Source organism: Balaenoptera acutorostrata, chromosome 5, assembly GCF_949987535.1.
Source record: "Balaenoptera acutorostrata chromosome 5, mBalAcu1.1, whole genome shotgun sequence".
NCBI classification, from domain to species: Eukaryota; Metazoa; Chordata; class Mammalia; order Artiodactyla; family Balaenopteridae; genus Balaenoptera; species Balaenoptera acutorostrata.
The window spans coordinates 71,858,241-71,875,074 of NC_080068.1; the positions used below are offsets into that span (position 1 = coordinate 71,858,241).

General features: G+C 35.6%; 1 protein-coding gene across 6 annotated transcripts in view; it reads left to right on the top strand.

Annotated features, from left to right (window-relative positions):
- The window catches only part of NFXL1 (nuclear transcription factor, X-box binding like 1), a 53,546-nt gene extending 36,932 nt beyond the window's left edge, over positions 1-16,614 (top strand). For all 6 annotated transcript variants that reach the window (XM_057547303.1, XM_057547302.1, XM_057547304.1 and 3 more), the window contains 5 exons: positions 2,534-2,603; positions 9,618-9,722; positions 13,041-13,127; positions 13,956-14,009; positions 16,033-16,614. In XM_057547303.1, coding sequence (XP_057403286.1) covers positions 2,534-2,603; positions 9,618-9,722; positions 13,041-13,127; positions 13,956-14,009; positions 16,033-16,206 — 490 coding nt within the window. In that variant the 3' untranslated portion in view covers positions 16,207-16,614. The remainder of the gene's footprint in view (positions 1-2,533; positions 2,604-9,617; positions 9,723-13,040; positions 13,128-13,955; positions 14,010-16,032) is intronic.
- The last annotated feature ends 220 nt before the right edge of the window (positions 16,615-16,834 follow it).

Consider the following 16,834-nt stretch of genomic DNA (forward strand, 5'->3'; position numbering starts at 1 on the left):
TGGTTGCGTTGGGTCTTTGTTGCTGCGCATGGGCTTTCTCTAGTTGTGGCGAGCGGGGGCTGCTCTTCATTGCTGTGCATGGGCTTCTCATTGCAGTGGCTTCTCTTGTTGTGGAGCATGGGTCTCTAGGCGCACGTTGTGGCTCTTGGGCTCTAGAGTGCAGGCTCAGTAGTTGTGGCTCACAGGCTTAGTTGCTCCACGGCATGTGGAATCTTCCCGGACCAGGGCTCGAACCCACGCCCCCTGCACTGGCAGGCAGATTCTTAACCACTGTGCCACCAGGGAAGCCCTCAGATTAAATTTGAGAATATGAGTTTATGTCTGATTTTTTGAGCATAAATACTTGCAGAAAAATGCCTGTTAATATTATCTTAAATTTGTTTTTGTCACTTATACTCTGGACTCATGCTTTAAATTGGAAAGTCAAATTTTATTCTTTTTAAATATTAAAATTATTTTGTTGAAATTTTAAAAAATTATAATTTTTAGCTTTACAAGTTTTGTAGGGCGAGTTAAGAGGACAGTTTTGCTTTATTAATGGGTGATGACTGATGAGAAGAGGGTGTTTTCTTTTGTTTGTTTTGTTTTGTTTTGTTTGGCCGTGTCCCTCGGCATGAGGGATCTTAGTTCCCTGACCAGGAATTGAACCCGTGCCCCCTGCAGTGGAAGCACGGGAGTCTTAACCATTGGTACACGAGGGAAGTCCCAAGACGTTGTTTTCTTTGGTCTTCCAGGGTCCTAAATTTCCCCCTCTTGCTTCTTTTTCCCTTTGTCATGTCGTCTCCAAAGGGCACCTTCCCTTTTTACTGTCTTGTTCCACAGAGTGTTGCCTTTCCAGTATTGGCTCCTTGGTTCTTGCGCAGTTTTTAAAGCCTCTTCTCTTTAGTTGGTGCTCTGATCCACCAAGACTTTTTCAGTATTTTTACATTTATGGTGGACTTTGTCTTTCTGGTATGATGTTAGCTCAGTGACCCTCTTCTCTTTTCTGCTTAGTTTTTCCAGAACTCTACCAAGCTCTCTGAAAATACTTGCTATGGGAGCTTGAGAAATAGCTCTGCTAGGAATTGGTGTTTATTTTTCTACTTACAGGTAATTTGAAGTTTGTAGAAATTTCTGTCTTCTGGCTTTGCTGAGGTCATGGGATTTGAGTGATTTTGTTTGTTATTAATGAACTGAATGATTTTGGGAGGAAATGTGTGGATATATTTGGATTGAGGTGGTTTCCATTACCATAGCTATCCAGAGTTGCTTCTTCCGTTTCTTGAATGCATGTTTAAAGTATATGTTTTTATATAGAATTCTTCAGTCTCAGTATTTGTTCTGATAATTTCATTTACTTTCAGTTCAGTGAATAATTTCATAAGTCATCTTTTCCTTTTGGTCCTTTTCTGCTTCATGTAATTTCTTCTATAGAAGTTAGATATAAAAGATGAAGGCCTTGAAAAGCTTGTTCCTAATGATAGAGTAACAGGAACAAAGTGATATTAGCTCTTAAGTTCAGAGGTGAGCACCTTACCTGTAAGGATGAAAATATACAACTTTAATAGAGCCAGAGTAAAAACTTTGTTATTATTACTTGCAGCTTTGCCAGGAAAATTGCATGTGGTATCTTAGAATACATTTATAGCTAATTTGATACAAATACTTACAATAATAGTTTTGACATTAGTGAGGCTAAACTTATGGTATATTTTGGCAGTTATGTCTAGTGAAGGGAACAGGAAAAGAAAGAAGAAAGGAAAGGAGAAGGAAGGTAATGGGGAAGAGTAAAGTGAGACACAGGTGATGGCCATTTGCAGCATTGTCACTGTTTACTGACTCATGCAGTGTCTACTGTTCAGCTGTTTGTTAGGAAGTAGTTTTATTCATTGGTGTTTGTGACTTTTTCTGAATTATGCGCTGAAAACAGATATAAAAGCACAGATTGATCTAAAATGATCTGAATCAATTTCTAACATTAATAGATAGCTTAATCCAAAATCAACTGAAAAAAAGTTTTTCTAATAAGCTTACTGCACTTCCCACTGAATAGCCTAAACTCCTCAATTTGAAGTAACATTTTTTTCCCTGTTCTTTAGAAGTAAATCTGGGTGAGCATTTTCTCTCGGTTAATTTTTAAGTAACATATTGAACCATTAGTTTTAAATCTTTTATGTAGAAGCTTTACAAAGAATTATAATTATGAATAATGATTGATCTACAGGGAGAGATAACTAGCAGGAACTGTTAAAGAAAGGCCAGGCATAGATGATATTTTGTGTGTTTTGTACTTCCTTTTTGCAGCAGTTGCCATTTTTGGCATTTGATTTGTTGGTGGAAGATACAGGGCTAGAAGGTTTGAATTATCAAAACAGTTAAGTAATTTGAGGATGTTACAGATGAGATACAATTAAAATATTTCTTTAAAAAATGAAGTAAATAAGTAAGATAATTTTATGGATATGTTTGAAATTGTGAGTTATTTTTTAGCAAAACCATACTATAAAATGGAGTTTTGTTTGAATGTCATCAAAACTTCCTCTCATCTTTTTAGAAAAATAACCACAGCTGATGTAAATGAAAAGAACCTCCTCAGTTGTTGCAAAAATCAGTGTCCTAAAGAGGTAAGATTTAATAGAAACTTTTACATTGTATTTCTTAGGCATTGTTTCTCTTTTATTGTTTGGTCATCCTATTCCAGGTCTTCTCTGGACCCCTAGAAATGTGGGTACAGAAAGGAAAATGTGATTGATGTCTGTAGAAACGTATGGTTAGGGTAGAAGCACATCTCTATGAAATTTGGGGATATTAGGACCAGGAATGACTCTGAAGATTTTTTTAAGCAGTTTTAAAGATAGCTTATATACTTTATACAATAAATATTGACCTAATGTTTACCCACCTTAAAATATAAGTAGATCAAGAACCGTGTGGCTCATGGGCAGTTGGAGAGTAAATCCACAGTAGAAAAAACAGATCGTGTGTGTGTGTGTGTGTGTGTGTGTGTGTGTGTGTGTAAACTGTAAAGCTCATTATTATCTTGAATAAATTAATATAAAGCATTCATATATAAAGTTTCACTTTTAGAGATTCTGATGGTTGTATATGCGTTGTATTCAAACTAATTTATCGAAAGTGGTTCAGAAAAATTGTTCAGAGTAAAAAGGTAAAAACTCACTGGTTGGTGATTTATCCCAGCAATGATTTGAGAAACTAAAGTAGTCTATCTCTCCTTGGCCAACTTAACAGTTAGGCTGTTCCTTTTTTGCTGGAAGTGACTGCTATTTGATTTGGGTGGACATTTATAAAGGAATTCTTTTGACTTATAGATGTACTAATAGCACCTCTTTTAATTCTTCGTCTTTATATACTTATCTAAGTGTTTCTCATCCTATTTAGAATTGGAAGAGATGGCAACGAAGTCTTAAATACAGTATTGTCTCTTTGATTAAATAAAAGCAAATCAATTCATGATATGCCTTTTTGTTTACAGTATTTCCTTTTAACTAAAACTTTGGACACTTTTTATGGATTACTGTTTAACAACTATTGGAAATTGAACCTGCGAATTTTAAAAGTTATGTAAGATTACAAAAAGGGAGACATTTCAAGCAATAAATGATTATTTTAATAAACCTGTCTTTGTTATATGAGTGAAACTAGAGGCATGGGATATTTCAAGTTTAATTTTCTGAATTCTTCAAATTCTAAGTTTTCCCTTGTTAAAATAAATTTTCTTCAGTCCAGATTAAAATTCCAGGTAATAAGTAGTTGAGAATGTTTTATTTTTAATCTGACACAGTAACTTGGTATGAGATTGCAGTTAGAAATAAAACTGAATTCAGGGATTGCTAATTTGCAATTTAGCATTGCCTTGGCTATGATTCGTTTGTGATCCTGTTACGACATTTGGTGGGACTGGAGATGAGTGGGCACTATTTATTTAAAAAATTTTTTCTCATGCTCATCATTTTTGGAATCTAGGCCATTCTGGAGCCCCTGGTATTGCTAGTGTCTCCTTGGACTTTCTTGAAAAATGTATTCTTAGGTTGGGAACAATCCAAATGGCTGTTATGGTTTAGAACAGTCTAGGGGTAGACAGGTGAGTATTACTGTGGTTAATAGAACTCATTCTAGTTTATGTTCTCTTGACATTGATAAGACTACAGCAGTGGTTTTCAAACTCTAGTGTGTATCAGAATCACTTCAAGGGCTTGTTAAAACAGCTTAATGGGCCCCACCCCAGAGTTTCTGATTTTGTGGGCCTGGAGTGGAGGCCCAGGAATTTGCATTTCTAATATGCTCTTATATAAGGGTGATACTATTGGTCTGGCACCACACTTTGAGAACCAGTAGGCTATGGTATCAAGTCATACACTGGATCAACCAAAAACTATGTCTTTTTGAATCTGCCATAGATATCTTAGACTCGGAGTTACAGTATGGGATTATGACAAATTCTGATCCATGATAAATTCCTGTTTGCTTTCTCCTCCCCTTTCCATACTGTAGATTTCTTGTGAGCAGGAACTGTGTCATGTTTGTCTTTATATCCAGTCTCTGGTTCCCTCGTTGTACATATTAGGTAGTCGGTAAATGTATATTGAGTGAGAGTGTGTGAACTGTGGGAATGGCATACACATGTCCTTCCAGCTCCACTACTTCTTTGATGTACACTCTATGTGTCTATTGGACTGTTCAATTAAGTTTGAATTAAAGTAAAAGGAAATATAAAGATATTAAGAAGTGTATCTTTATTTAAATTGTGCCCCACATATACAATTCTACTTTTAAAAATTATTTCTGAATTTGGTTTTATCATTCCTATGCAAGCTTTTCTGTTTTTTACTTGGGCAAATTGTTTAATGTCTCTGTATCTCAGATTGTTCATGTGTAAAATGGGGGCAATAGTAATACTCACTTTAGAGTGCTGAATATTAAGTGAGTTAATAACATGTAAAGGTCTTAGTATGTGGTAAGTGCTATAGATGTGCTGGCTATGGTGATTATGGTATGGGTATTTATCCACAAATAATATTGATTTTCAAGCTTTCCTTAAATATTTTTAAAGAGAGCTTTTAAATTTTTGAATTATTGGGATTAAAATGGAACATTTTTTTTTTTTTTTTAAATTTTTTTTTAAATTTTTTTTTTTTTTTTATAGCTACTCTATTTATTTATTTATTTATTTTTGGCTGTGTTGGGTCTTCGGTTCGTGCGAGGGCTTTCTCCAGTTGCGGCAAGTGGGGGCCACTCTTCATCGCGGTGCGGGGACCGCTCTTCATCGCGGTGCGCGGGCCTCTCACCATCGCGGCCCCTCCCGCTGCGGGGCACAGGCTCCAGACGCGCAGGCTCAGTAGTTGTGGCCCACAGGCCCAGGTGCTCCGCGGCATGTGGGATCCCCCCAGACCAGGGCTCGAACCCGTGCCCCCTGCATTAGCAGGCAGACTCTCAACCACTGCGCCACCAGGGAAGCCCAAAATGGAACATTTTGAACTAGACCGTGTTGCTTATTGGTAAGCCATTTGATATGACTTAACCAAAGTGCTGGCATAATGATATTAAGGGCTGAGTAGAGTAGAAGAAAACCATCTCACTGTGAGTGGAAGGGGTAGGATATCTCATCTTTAAATGAATATCAAGGTTGAATGTTTTAGAAAAACCTCTATTTTTTGCTGTGAAATCTATAATGAAGATAGTCACTATATATTATACATTCTAATCAACTTTCTTTGGGACTACTTTTCTGCTCTTTCAGAATATAACCTTACTTTGTTATACAGCAGAAACTAACACACCATTGTAAAGCAATTATACTCTAATAAAGATGTTTAAAAAAAAAAAAGTATAACCTGGGTTTTGAGATAATACATACTTGTACATCTAACAGGGAAATGGTCATGTGATTTGATTTTTTTAAATAATGAAATTATTACATACTCAACAGTACACAACACATATATGTACAGTTTAACAAATGGTTAAAAAGTGAACACCATGTAACTCCACCTAGGTCAAAAAATTTAGCATTGCTGCATCTCAGAAGTCTACCAAAGTTCCTTTCTTAGTGTAGTTCCTGCCCTCTATTCTATGTTACCATCATCTGCCTTTTATAATAATTATTTCCTTGCATTAATTTATAATTTTTACTGTAAATTAAAGTTTTTACTATGTGTATATCTGGAAGCAATATTGCTTGTTTGCCTAATTTTATATTTAAAGTTCAAAAGTATGAACTTCTGTGACTTGCTTTGTTTGCTCTACATTGTGCTTGTCATTTTTATTACGTGTGGCTGTAGTCCATTTACTCCATTGTGAATATACTGTAGTTTATTTACTTTACTGTAGGTAGATAGGTAGAGTTGTTATACTGCTACGAATGTTCTTGTTTGTACATTCTGGTATTATGTGTATAGATTTCTCTTTGTAGTGCAGTTGGTTGGTCATAGGGAATGTGTAATTTCAACTTAAAGTCATACCGCTTTCCAAAATAATTATATGTAACTAGTAAATTTTCCAATTTACCATTAGGATTTTATAGCTCCTTTTTGTTTCATATCCTTACCAATACTTGGTATTGTCAAAATTTTTAAATTTTTGCCAATCTTACGTCATCTCATGATTTTAGTTTACATTTCCATGATTACTCGTGAGTTTGAATACCTTTTCAGGACTAATGGTATTACTTTGCCTGTGGGACATATGTTGGATATGAGCACAGTACACGTCTGTATGAGTTTCAGTTCTCCTCCTTGCAATCTACAGAATAAGTTTGGCTAACTTATTGCAAAAAGAAGATCTATTTGAAGGATATTGGGAGACAGTTCACAGATTCTGAAGGAAATGCTGTACAGCCAAATTTGGGGAAGGGCAGTATCTAGGCAGTCCCAAGGGGCTTGGCAGCAGAAGCTCAGGGGTCTCTGTAGCGAGATGACTCTGTTCAAACCAGCACCTCTCCCTTTCAAGTTTTCACGTGGTCAGGAGAGAGAATCTGGCCCACCTGGGGTCCAGGGGCTCCCTTAACACAGGCAGCAACAAGTGGGGAACAGGGACGGGTAGCTTAGCTGTGGCTATGGCTCCTGGGGGAATTGTGGTGAATCAGGCAGCCATCCCAATTTATGTCTTCAGCTTCTACCAGCATTGGACGTGGAAGGCAAGGAGATTCATGGAATAATTGTCAAATGGGATGACAGGATCAAGTGAAGGATTTAGAGAAAAGAGATACATTTTGAAGGCAGAAGACCCAGCCAGAGAAAAGAGAGACTTTCAAGATGTTGGTGAAATTGTGAAGAGTGAGCATGAGATCTTTTAGGAGGAAGGAAGATAGAACATCTAGAATGATGGTTCTTAACCTTTCATAAGTCCCAGCACATTGAAGAGATAGAACACTGATCAGTAAGAGACCACACTGTAGCCACGATTCTATGTAATCTGAAAAAGATCTTCACTTATTGATTCTGATATGCTTCCCTATTCACTTTCCACTTCAGAATCACTGATTGGAAGTTAAAGTGGTTAGTTTTAGAGAAGATGACTGGTGTAATTACCTCCCAGATTAAGGAAAGAACAAGAGGTTGAAGAGACATATTTTGAGGGGGAAAAAGGATAGATGGTGAGCTAATGCCAAACGTTTGTCTTGTTTATGAAGTCAGGCTAGAGGCACTGGCGGGAATGAAGGTGAGAGTGAAGTGAAGGATACTTGAAGCAACCACTCTGAGGCAGGTATTTGATAGTGAATAAATATTGAGCTTGTTAAGCAGTATTGAGGGCCTAGTATTAGATGCAGAGAAAAGCAAAACTGAAGTGGCCCAGGAATGCTCATTCTAGCAGCACTGCACTATGCTAGGATTAGTGAAAATGCAGTGTGAGTGATCCAAATTTAGTTTTGGTATGAATGTCTCAGCTAAAAATTAAAGAAAAAGAAACGTAATTGCATACTAGAGAGAGACTAAAGATGATGGAAAAGGATTCTGAATTTCTTAAAGTAGGTGGTAGAGTCAATAGTTTGAAGGATCAATCTGGTGAGTCATAAAGATTAGAATTCAGGATTCAAATGTTAATTGAGGTGTCCACTATTTTTAAGTATCTTTGTTAATGAATATGAGAGACACAAAGAAATATAAGACCATTGCCCTTAACTCACTTACAATAATAACCTTTATTATGATAGCTAAATATATTAAGCACATTTAATCCTCACAACAGCTTTATAAAGTTCCATTACTCTTCCCAGTTTTACATGTGAAGCACAGAAAGAAAAGTCAGGTGGCTTACCCAAGGACCCATACCTAGTCAACAGAGAGTCTGGGATTCAGTTTTGGGCAGTCTGATTTTGAAATTTAACCACTAACCAATGGGTATCTTTTATTTACACTCCGGTTGGAGAGACAGAAATATATGAAGTGCTTAAAAAAATTTTTTTTTTAAGTTCAAGATAATACAAGCAATGTCACAACAGTTTAGAAATCGATTTCTTGTGTTATTACTGTTATTGTTCAAATGTAGGCAAACTCATATCATGCTGTTATGATGATTTAAGCTATGTGTCAAATTTTGCATAAGATTTGAATAGAAAGAAGGAGAGAACGCTTTCATCTGAAAGCTTGACTGGGATCAGAGGATATAGTAAATAATTAAAGTCGGGGCTTCCCTGGTGGCACAGTGGTTGAGAATCTGCCTGCCAATGCAGGGACACGGGTTCAAGCCCTGGTCTGGGAAGATCCCACATGCCGTGGAGCAACTAGGCCCGTGAGCCACAATTGCTGAGCCTGCGCGTCTGGAGCCTGTGCTCCGCAACGGGAGGGGCCACGATAGTGAGAGGCCCGCGCACCACGATGAAGAGTGGCCCCCGCTTGCCGCAACTAGAGAAAGCCCTCGCACAGAAACGAAGACCCAACACAGCCAAAAATAAATAATTAATAAATAAATTTTAAAAATTTTGTTAAAAAAAAATAAAATAAAATAATTAAAGTCAAGGAGCACATAGACATCACGGCAATTACTGAATTGGTTTGGCTATCTGTTTAGTATGTTTTAATACATAGTTGCAAGCCTTTTAGAGTTAAATGGCTAAGCAGTTGTTTCACAATACAGTGGCTTCAGGACAGGGAAATTTTCTTTCTTTCTCACATAACAGTACAAGAGAAGGTGGATGTGTCACAGTGCTCCAGGGACTAGAGCAGGGATCCAGGGATAGATCTCTGGACCTAAGGATCCAGGGACCCAAGTTAGCAGGGCAGCTCTGCTCTCTTTGATTCATGGACCCCACTGTTGCTCTAGATGTCCTCATTTCCAGCACATTGGGAGGGAAGAACATGGATGTGTGCTCTTGAGAAGCTTTAAGGCACAAAAGCACTTACGCTTACGTTCTGTTGGCCAGAACTTAGTCACATGGCTCTAACTAGCCTCAAGAGTGATGTAAGATGTACTGTTAGAGTGGAACCAGGGAGACTATTGAGCATTTCTGGGAATTAAGGTAATTTATATCCAAAAGAAAAAAGTTGAAAAATCAGCCAATTATCCAGGATTTATTGACCCTATTGTAATGGACTTTTTCTTAAAATAGTTGCTGGGGAAAGGGGAGGTAGAGTATGACTAAAATATAAATATGTAATTGTTTTATTTTGGTTTTATTTTAGCTTCCTTGTGGTCATAGATGCAAAGAAATGTGCCATCCTGGTGAATGTCCCTTTAATTGCAACCAAAAGGTGAAACTTAGATGTCCTTGTAAAAGAATTAAAAAGGTAAATATTTTAAGTCATTGAAAATTCTTTTCTGTGTACATTTTTGTTGGTTTTGTTTTTTTGTGGGGTTTTTTTTGGCGGGGAGGGGGAGTCTGTATTTTGGTAGTTCTTTGACTTTATTTTTTTGACTTTTAATTTTAAGGTCTTATTTCTTAGAATCTTTTTATTATTGGCATATCTATTTCTGCAAATGCTTATTTTAAAACTCAGCTTTGTTTGGCAATTTAGTTTTCTGCAATTTAATAGTAAAAGAGGATTATTTTATATTGGAACTGAGTTCAGTGCCCTTTTTTGGATAGAATCAGTGTGTTCTAGATTTGAGGTCTTTGCACAAGATGCACAATGTGAGTAATATAGTAAGTTTCATGATTTAAGAAATGGTCTGGAATTAACCTTTGTTGCCTTATTTATGACATTTTTTACCGTCAGTATTATGTTGTGAACGTATTGCCTTGAAAAGACCTCACATACACGTAGCCTTATAAAATTATACAATAACATTCAAATTTGGAGAGAGTTAATTTTAAGATAAAATACTGGTAATGAAGGAGTAAAAGGGCAAAAGCTAATGATTGGAAAGCTCAGTGGAAGCAAACTACATACTATTTAGCAAAACTTAGGAAGGAACAATCTCACTGAACTCTTAAGGTCAGTTCTTTTCCTTGACTTTCCTGTTGACACTGTTGACTCCTTTGAAGATTTCTTCTTTCTTGACTTATGATTTTCCCTTTCTCAGTTATAGTTGTAATGCCTTTTTTGCCTTCATATTCTTATGGTTGTTCCCTAAAGCTACTGTCCTTTCTCTTTCAATTCACTCATTTATTCATCCATTCAGCAAATATTTATTGAAAATCTTTAGCTTTTATTGAGGACCTTTGCTTTTCATTTACTTTTATAGCTCCTACGCTCCTACTATATAATTTCCTGGATTCAGGTAACTTCTGAATTTAAATTTATAGGCCTGAGCTTTTCTGGAGTTGGATCCTTAAGTGTTAGATATTTAAATGGACCACCTTTATATGAAAATCAGTACTCAGTCAAATCACTTTTAGTCTGAAATGTCTCTCAAGTTTTCTCTGAAATCTCATCTTACTTTCCGAGTGCAGTTTGCCACCCATTAGAACTCTGGCAGCAGATTATTCTTGGACTTTGAAAACAGCTTCATAACAGATTTCCTTGCCTCTAATTGTAATACTTCCAATCTAAGTTCGTCATGGTTCTTCATCACTTGGGAAAAAATATGCACTTTATAAGGAAGGTGTATGTATATAGGGACTTGGCATAAAGGGGGATCTATGATATTACCTTTGCCTGCTTGTCCAGTCTCATCCCCTGGCAGTCATCTTTGTGAATCTATTACTTAAGTGCCCTAACACATCTGCTATTTCCCCTTTAATCTGTGGCCATATATTTGTTTTTTTCCTTTACTGCTCTGCTTACTAGAATCCTGTTAATACTCAGGGCAAGCATTTCCTTATTTGGGAAGGTTTTCCTTCCTCTGCCTCCTTTGGGAAGACTTAGGTGCTCCTTCCTCTTGGCTTTCTTTGTACTTTGTGCTAGCTTCATGACTAAGAGCTTTGTGATTCCAGGGACGTGTGTAACCTTGTTTCCTCATCTGTAAAATAGTTTATACATAGGCTTATTGAAAGGAATAAAAAGGATAATGCTTATATAGCATTTAGCACAATGACTGCTATGTTTAATAAATAGTAGCAGCTATTATTATTATTAGTTTAGCATTTACCATATTAATTTTTTCCTTGTTGTATCCCCCGTCCCTAATACAGTGCTTTTCATTTAACAGGTACTCTATAAGTACCTTTTTTTTTTTTTTAATTATTTATTTATTTATTTTATTTATGGCTGTGTTGGGTCTTCGTTTCTGTGCGAGGGCTTTCTCTAGTTGTGGCAAGTGGGGACCACTCTTCATCGCGGTGCGCGGGCCTCTCACTATCGCGGCCTCTCTTGTTGTGGAGCACAGGCTCCAGACGCGCAGGCTCAGTAATTGTGGCTCACGGGCCTAGTTGCTCCGCGGCATGTGGGATATTCCCAGGCCAGGGCTCGAACCCGTGTCCCCTGCATTGGCAGGCAGATTCTCAACCACTGCGCCACCAGGGAAGCCCTATAAGTACCTTTTGAATGAGAAAAGATATGATGATCCTTCTTCCAGGCTGATAGACTTCATGTCCACAAACATGCAGTATTTATTTTTGTCTCTAATGTTTGTCCATGTTATTTTTCCTTTGTCTGGACTGTCCTTGGATGACAAGACTGTGTTTGTCACCAACGTCAGCCAAAGTTCTGTGCTATAAAGTGATTCATTAAAGTATATGCACTTTGCTCAGGATTTGATGATCTCATTTCCTAACTCTGGTAGATTTGAACTAAAAAACTAGCGTCTGAGGGTGTGGTGGGAAAGGAGCAACTGGTACAAATAGGTACGCTTAGAGCAAAAGTGACATCTGGCAGCAAGAAATACGGAGCGAATAAAAGGCAGATACAAGATCTACAAAAGCAAAGTCTAAGACTATTTAAAATAAGGACCACTTATTTTATTACAGAATAGTACACAAATTGATCATAGTATCGATGTCACCTCATCAATAAAAGAGTAGATTAGTTTTTTATTATTCCATTAAGGAGGCAGTGAAGTACAGATAAAAGCTTTAGAATGATTTTCATCTAAACATTTTTTAAAAAGATAAAATGGTTGAGAGAAAAATTTGTAGCTCTCCAGAACACTCTAGAACTGCGCTGAGTTGGTAGCCACCAGCCACATACGGCTATTTAAATTGCAATTTTAATGAGTCAGCATTAAATAATATATGACATTCAGTTCCTCGATTTCAGTAGCCATGCTTTGAGTGCTCAGGAACCATGTGTGGTAAGTGCTACCCTTGTGAGTAGTGCACGTTTAGAACATCTCCATCATTTCAGAAAGCTGTGTTGGATGGCATTACTCTAGTACTCTAGTACCTCCCTGGAAGCTTTAGAAGAATAACAAGAGACGATAAAGAAAAATGAAGAATAAAAATGAAATTGAAGCTGAGTTGGTAGTGGTGTTTAGTAAATGATTATTAAATGGATGGTTTTAATTTTATGGTATTCACTTTTTTTACAGTTAAGAGATAGAGAATAATCACTGTTTGAACCAAGACATTTAATGAATGCAGCCATGTCATTATTAAATATTAACACGACTGTTAAATAATATGCATAATCTTAAGCTGCTAGAGAAATTTTGCTTTTTTATGGCATACAGTTACAACTTTGAGGGAAAATCTTTTAAAATCAAATTTTTAAAAACTTTATTTGTAGGAATTGCAGTGCAACAAAGTACGTGAAAATCAGATTTCCATAGAATGTGACATAACATGCAAGGAAATGAAGCGGAAAGCATCTGAGGTAAGGTCAGGTTAAATGTCACTTTTAATGTGTTAGTGGCCTTTCCCTACTTACTTTGTGCATTAATTTATGTGCTTATTATGAACAACTCAAAATCTCATCCTTTTTTGTTTTTGTGATAAAAGCCTAGTTTGTTGGCCTATTTTGAACCCTCAGGTGTGCTTTTTATGGTCTGGTGTGTACTAGATTTTTCCATCCTCTGTACCAGTTAGTGTATGTGCTCTGGAACATAGCTATTCATTTTAATGTTAGTGTAAGCCTCCTGAAAATTATGTTAAAGTAATACAAAAATAAGGTTTTGGGGTTCTTTGCTGTTTGGGTTACTTCTAGCATCACTGTTTCTGTCCATCAACCCAATCAAGGAGTAAGCTCTTGGTTTTGTTTGAAACTAAGGATTCCCTTCCAGAAAGGGCATTTTAGGAAAATGGTCAATTTCAACTCTAGGCAAAGCGTGGTATTCAATAATTTATCATAGAGTCTTAGTATGGTAACTTAAGAGAAAAAGTCCAGTTTTAAAAGTATTTCAGTTTGCAGTGTTGTAACTCTTTGAATTGTGATCTAATATCTCTTACAGTTGTAAAGCTGAAATGTTTATATAAGGTATAACAACCTACCTCCCCTTACCCCCTATCTGTTAGATAGTGCCTTGGTAACACATCTCTGTTAGATATACCTTGGTATGTAACATTTACATTTCTTTAAATAGTTTTCAATTTAAAGCTCCCAGAAGTTGTTATGGGTTAGTGGAGGCTGGGAGGAAAGATGTTAAAATTCTATGTAAAATTTGATGATTACAATGTTAATTTACTTTTAAATGTCTATAAACAGATAAAAGAAGCAGAAGCCAAAGCTGCTCTTGAAGAGGAAAAACGAAGACAACAGGTAACTAAACAAAAAATACACAAACTTCTGTCTCTTTGCATCATTGTTACTTTTTATGCAAATACAAGATATGTGGAAACATACAAATTAGGATCTGGTGAGCTCAGTTCTGGACTGAAAATACAGTTCCTGTAAAACAAAAATTAGCCATTCACTTACTTCAGTCCAGGTATACTGAACCTCTGAAGAAGCACGGGACCTTGTATGTTCACAGATATTTTGTGTATTCCCAATTTACTTCCTTGCCAGTTTCGTCCATTCTCAACAGGTAACTCCCCTTTTGGTTGAGGGGTGGGGGTCAGGGCATGGCAGCATCCATTTCAGGTCATCCTCTGGAGTGCATGTCTTCGCTCATCTAAAATTATTTGAGTTCTGTTTTACTGAGTTGTAGGTTATCTGTGACAAATAAGTGCTGTTTACTAACCAATACATTTGTTTTAATAATACATCCCCTTATTTACCCATTAGATACTTGAATGCAGGATTTTTATCTGTTCTTTGTTATTACCTAGATAACAAGTACATTCCTGATATCCCCTGTTTGCTCAGATACTATATTTATTGATCATACAGTCCAAAGAGTGTCTTAACTTTGTAATAGTGACATGTAATTTTTTGTCAGTTTGCATTTTGAGATGCTTTATACTTATCAAGCAGTGTATATTGTATGCAAACTGTTGCCTTTATGAATGAAGAAATTGAAATTTGCATGACTTGAGACAGGGCATTAAAAACAACTCATGTAGCAAGGGTGGGATAAAATGACCTCTGGTGTTTTATGGTTCTATAAAGTTGGTTTGCCTAATATCAAAAAATAAGTTATCAGAGCTAATACAGTAAGACATGGATCGACTAAAATCCTGGGAGATTAAATTATTAAGAACAGTTTAGGGTGTCCCTTCCTCCCCTTTTCATAAACAGTTGTGGATAGAAATCTTAAACATATTCTCTATTTACTCACCTTTTAAACAGAGTGTATAGAAAATAATTTATACCATGCTTGATGACTGTGAGTCATCATTAAAGCATTAGTAATTTTACTGTGTCAGTAGTTCTCAAGTTTGACTGCTTTTAATGTATTTTGACCTTTTGCTGTATATCAACAACTACTTGAGAATATTCTGACATTTTGGTTCTTTGAAGAATGCCACTTTGTATTAAGTATATGTTAGGTCTTCTTCCAATGTGGTTTATGAGCAAAGTCATGGATATGTTAACTGAAATTTCTATTTCCTTTTAAATACACATTTACAGAATCTTGCATGAATATTACATACATATTTTAGTTAACAAGTATCCGGTTTTAGTTAATAACAGTGCACTATAGTGTATCGTGTTATATTATCATGCATTAAAGTTTAATAAGTAAGTTCTTAACAGTAGACTGAAAATCTCTATAATGAGTGTCATCTAGTTATCCTTTTTTAGAACGAGTTTTTATACAATTCTACTTTCTAAAAGAGTCATTTTGATTTAAAGCATGAAGCATTTTTCCCCTGAAGAATTTCTACTCTGTGTTTTTAAATGTATTTGACAGAGAGGAATCAATTTCCGGCACCTTTTTTCTCTTCACTCACTTGAATTTCTTCCATACAAGCCAGTAATGTTTATTACCAGCATTGTGTAAAACTAGAATTATAGGTGTCTTTATTCTAATGGGTCATCTGTTAGCACTTACTAGAAGCTCTATATTATAGAGCCCCATTAATTATAGGTTAATGGTGTTGATGTATAAAACTAATGTCTATATTTTAAATCAGATGTTTCTGTATTTAGTATCAAAGGCAGGCCTTCAATCTGAAATAATCTCTTTCACTACTCCCTAGTTCCCTTTCTGCTTACCTAAGTTCTGAATTTGTTGAATACAATCAGTAGTGGAGAGATGTTTTTTTAAAAAATCAAATCAATGTTTATTATATACCATTACTATTAAAACATTTCCCAAATTTATTTTTATCTAAGTGGAAAATTTTAAATCAGTGTGTGTATTGAATTTAATAAAAGTGATACTGTCTTGATTTAGGCCGAACTGGAGGCTTTTGAAAACAGACTGAAGGGTCGTCGGAAGAAGAACAGGAAGAGAGATGAAGTGGCAGTTGAGCTAACGCTGTGGCAAAAATATAAATATCATCTCTTTCCAGTGTGTGCAGTTCTGGTTTTAGTGTTTGCATGGTACATAGTCCATGGTGTGGATTAAAAAATGTTTGATCTCTTAATATACCTCAGATTAGATTTTGATAAGTTGTTAAATTTGGAATATTAGAAAGTGAATGTTGTAGAACATGATATATATTCACATTCATCTCTCTATTCTCTTCCAGCGGTTGTTAGAAGGACAGAATGTTAAGCTTTATCTTAATTAGCATACTAGAAGTAGCAATAGTAAAAGCATGACTGAAATTGTAAAATATTTCATAAGGCATAGCCAGTGGCAGGGTAACATGTTAGTTGTTCATTGTGCTTCCTTGTATTAACATAACTGTTTCATTTACTATTTAGAGCCATCTTTTTTTTTTGGCAAAATTAAGATGAAACTGAGCCGTATGTGTAGTAAGAGGAATATTTCACAATGTTTTGGTTACTTATTAAAAGGTACTTTTCCTGATCATGTAACTTTAAAATATATATATTCTCTAAAATATATATATATATATATTTTTTTATATATATTAAATATATATATTCTCTAAATATATATATTCTCTAAAATATATATATTTAAAATATATATATTTAAAATATATATATTCTCTAAAATATTTTTTAAATATATATATTTAAAATATATATATATTTAAAATATATATATTTTATATATATATATA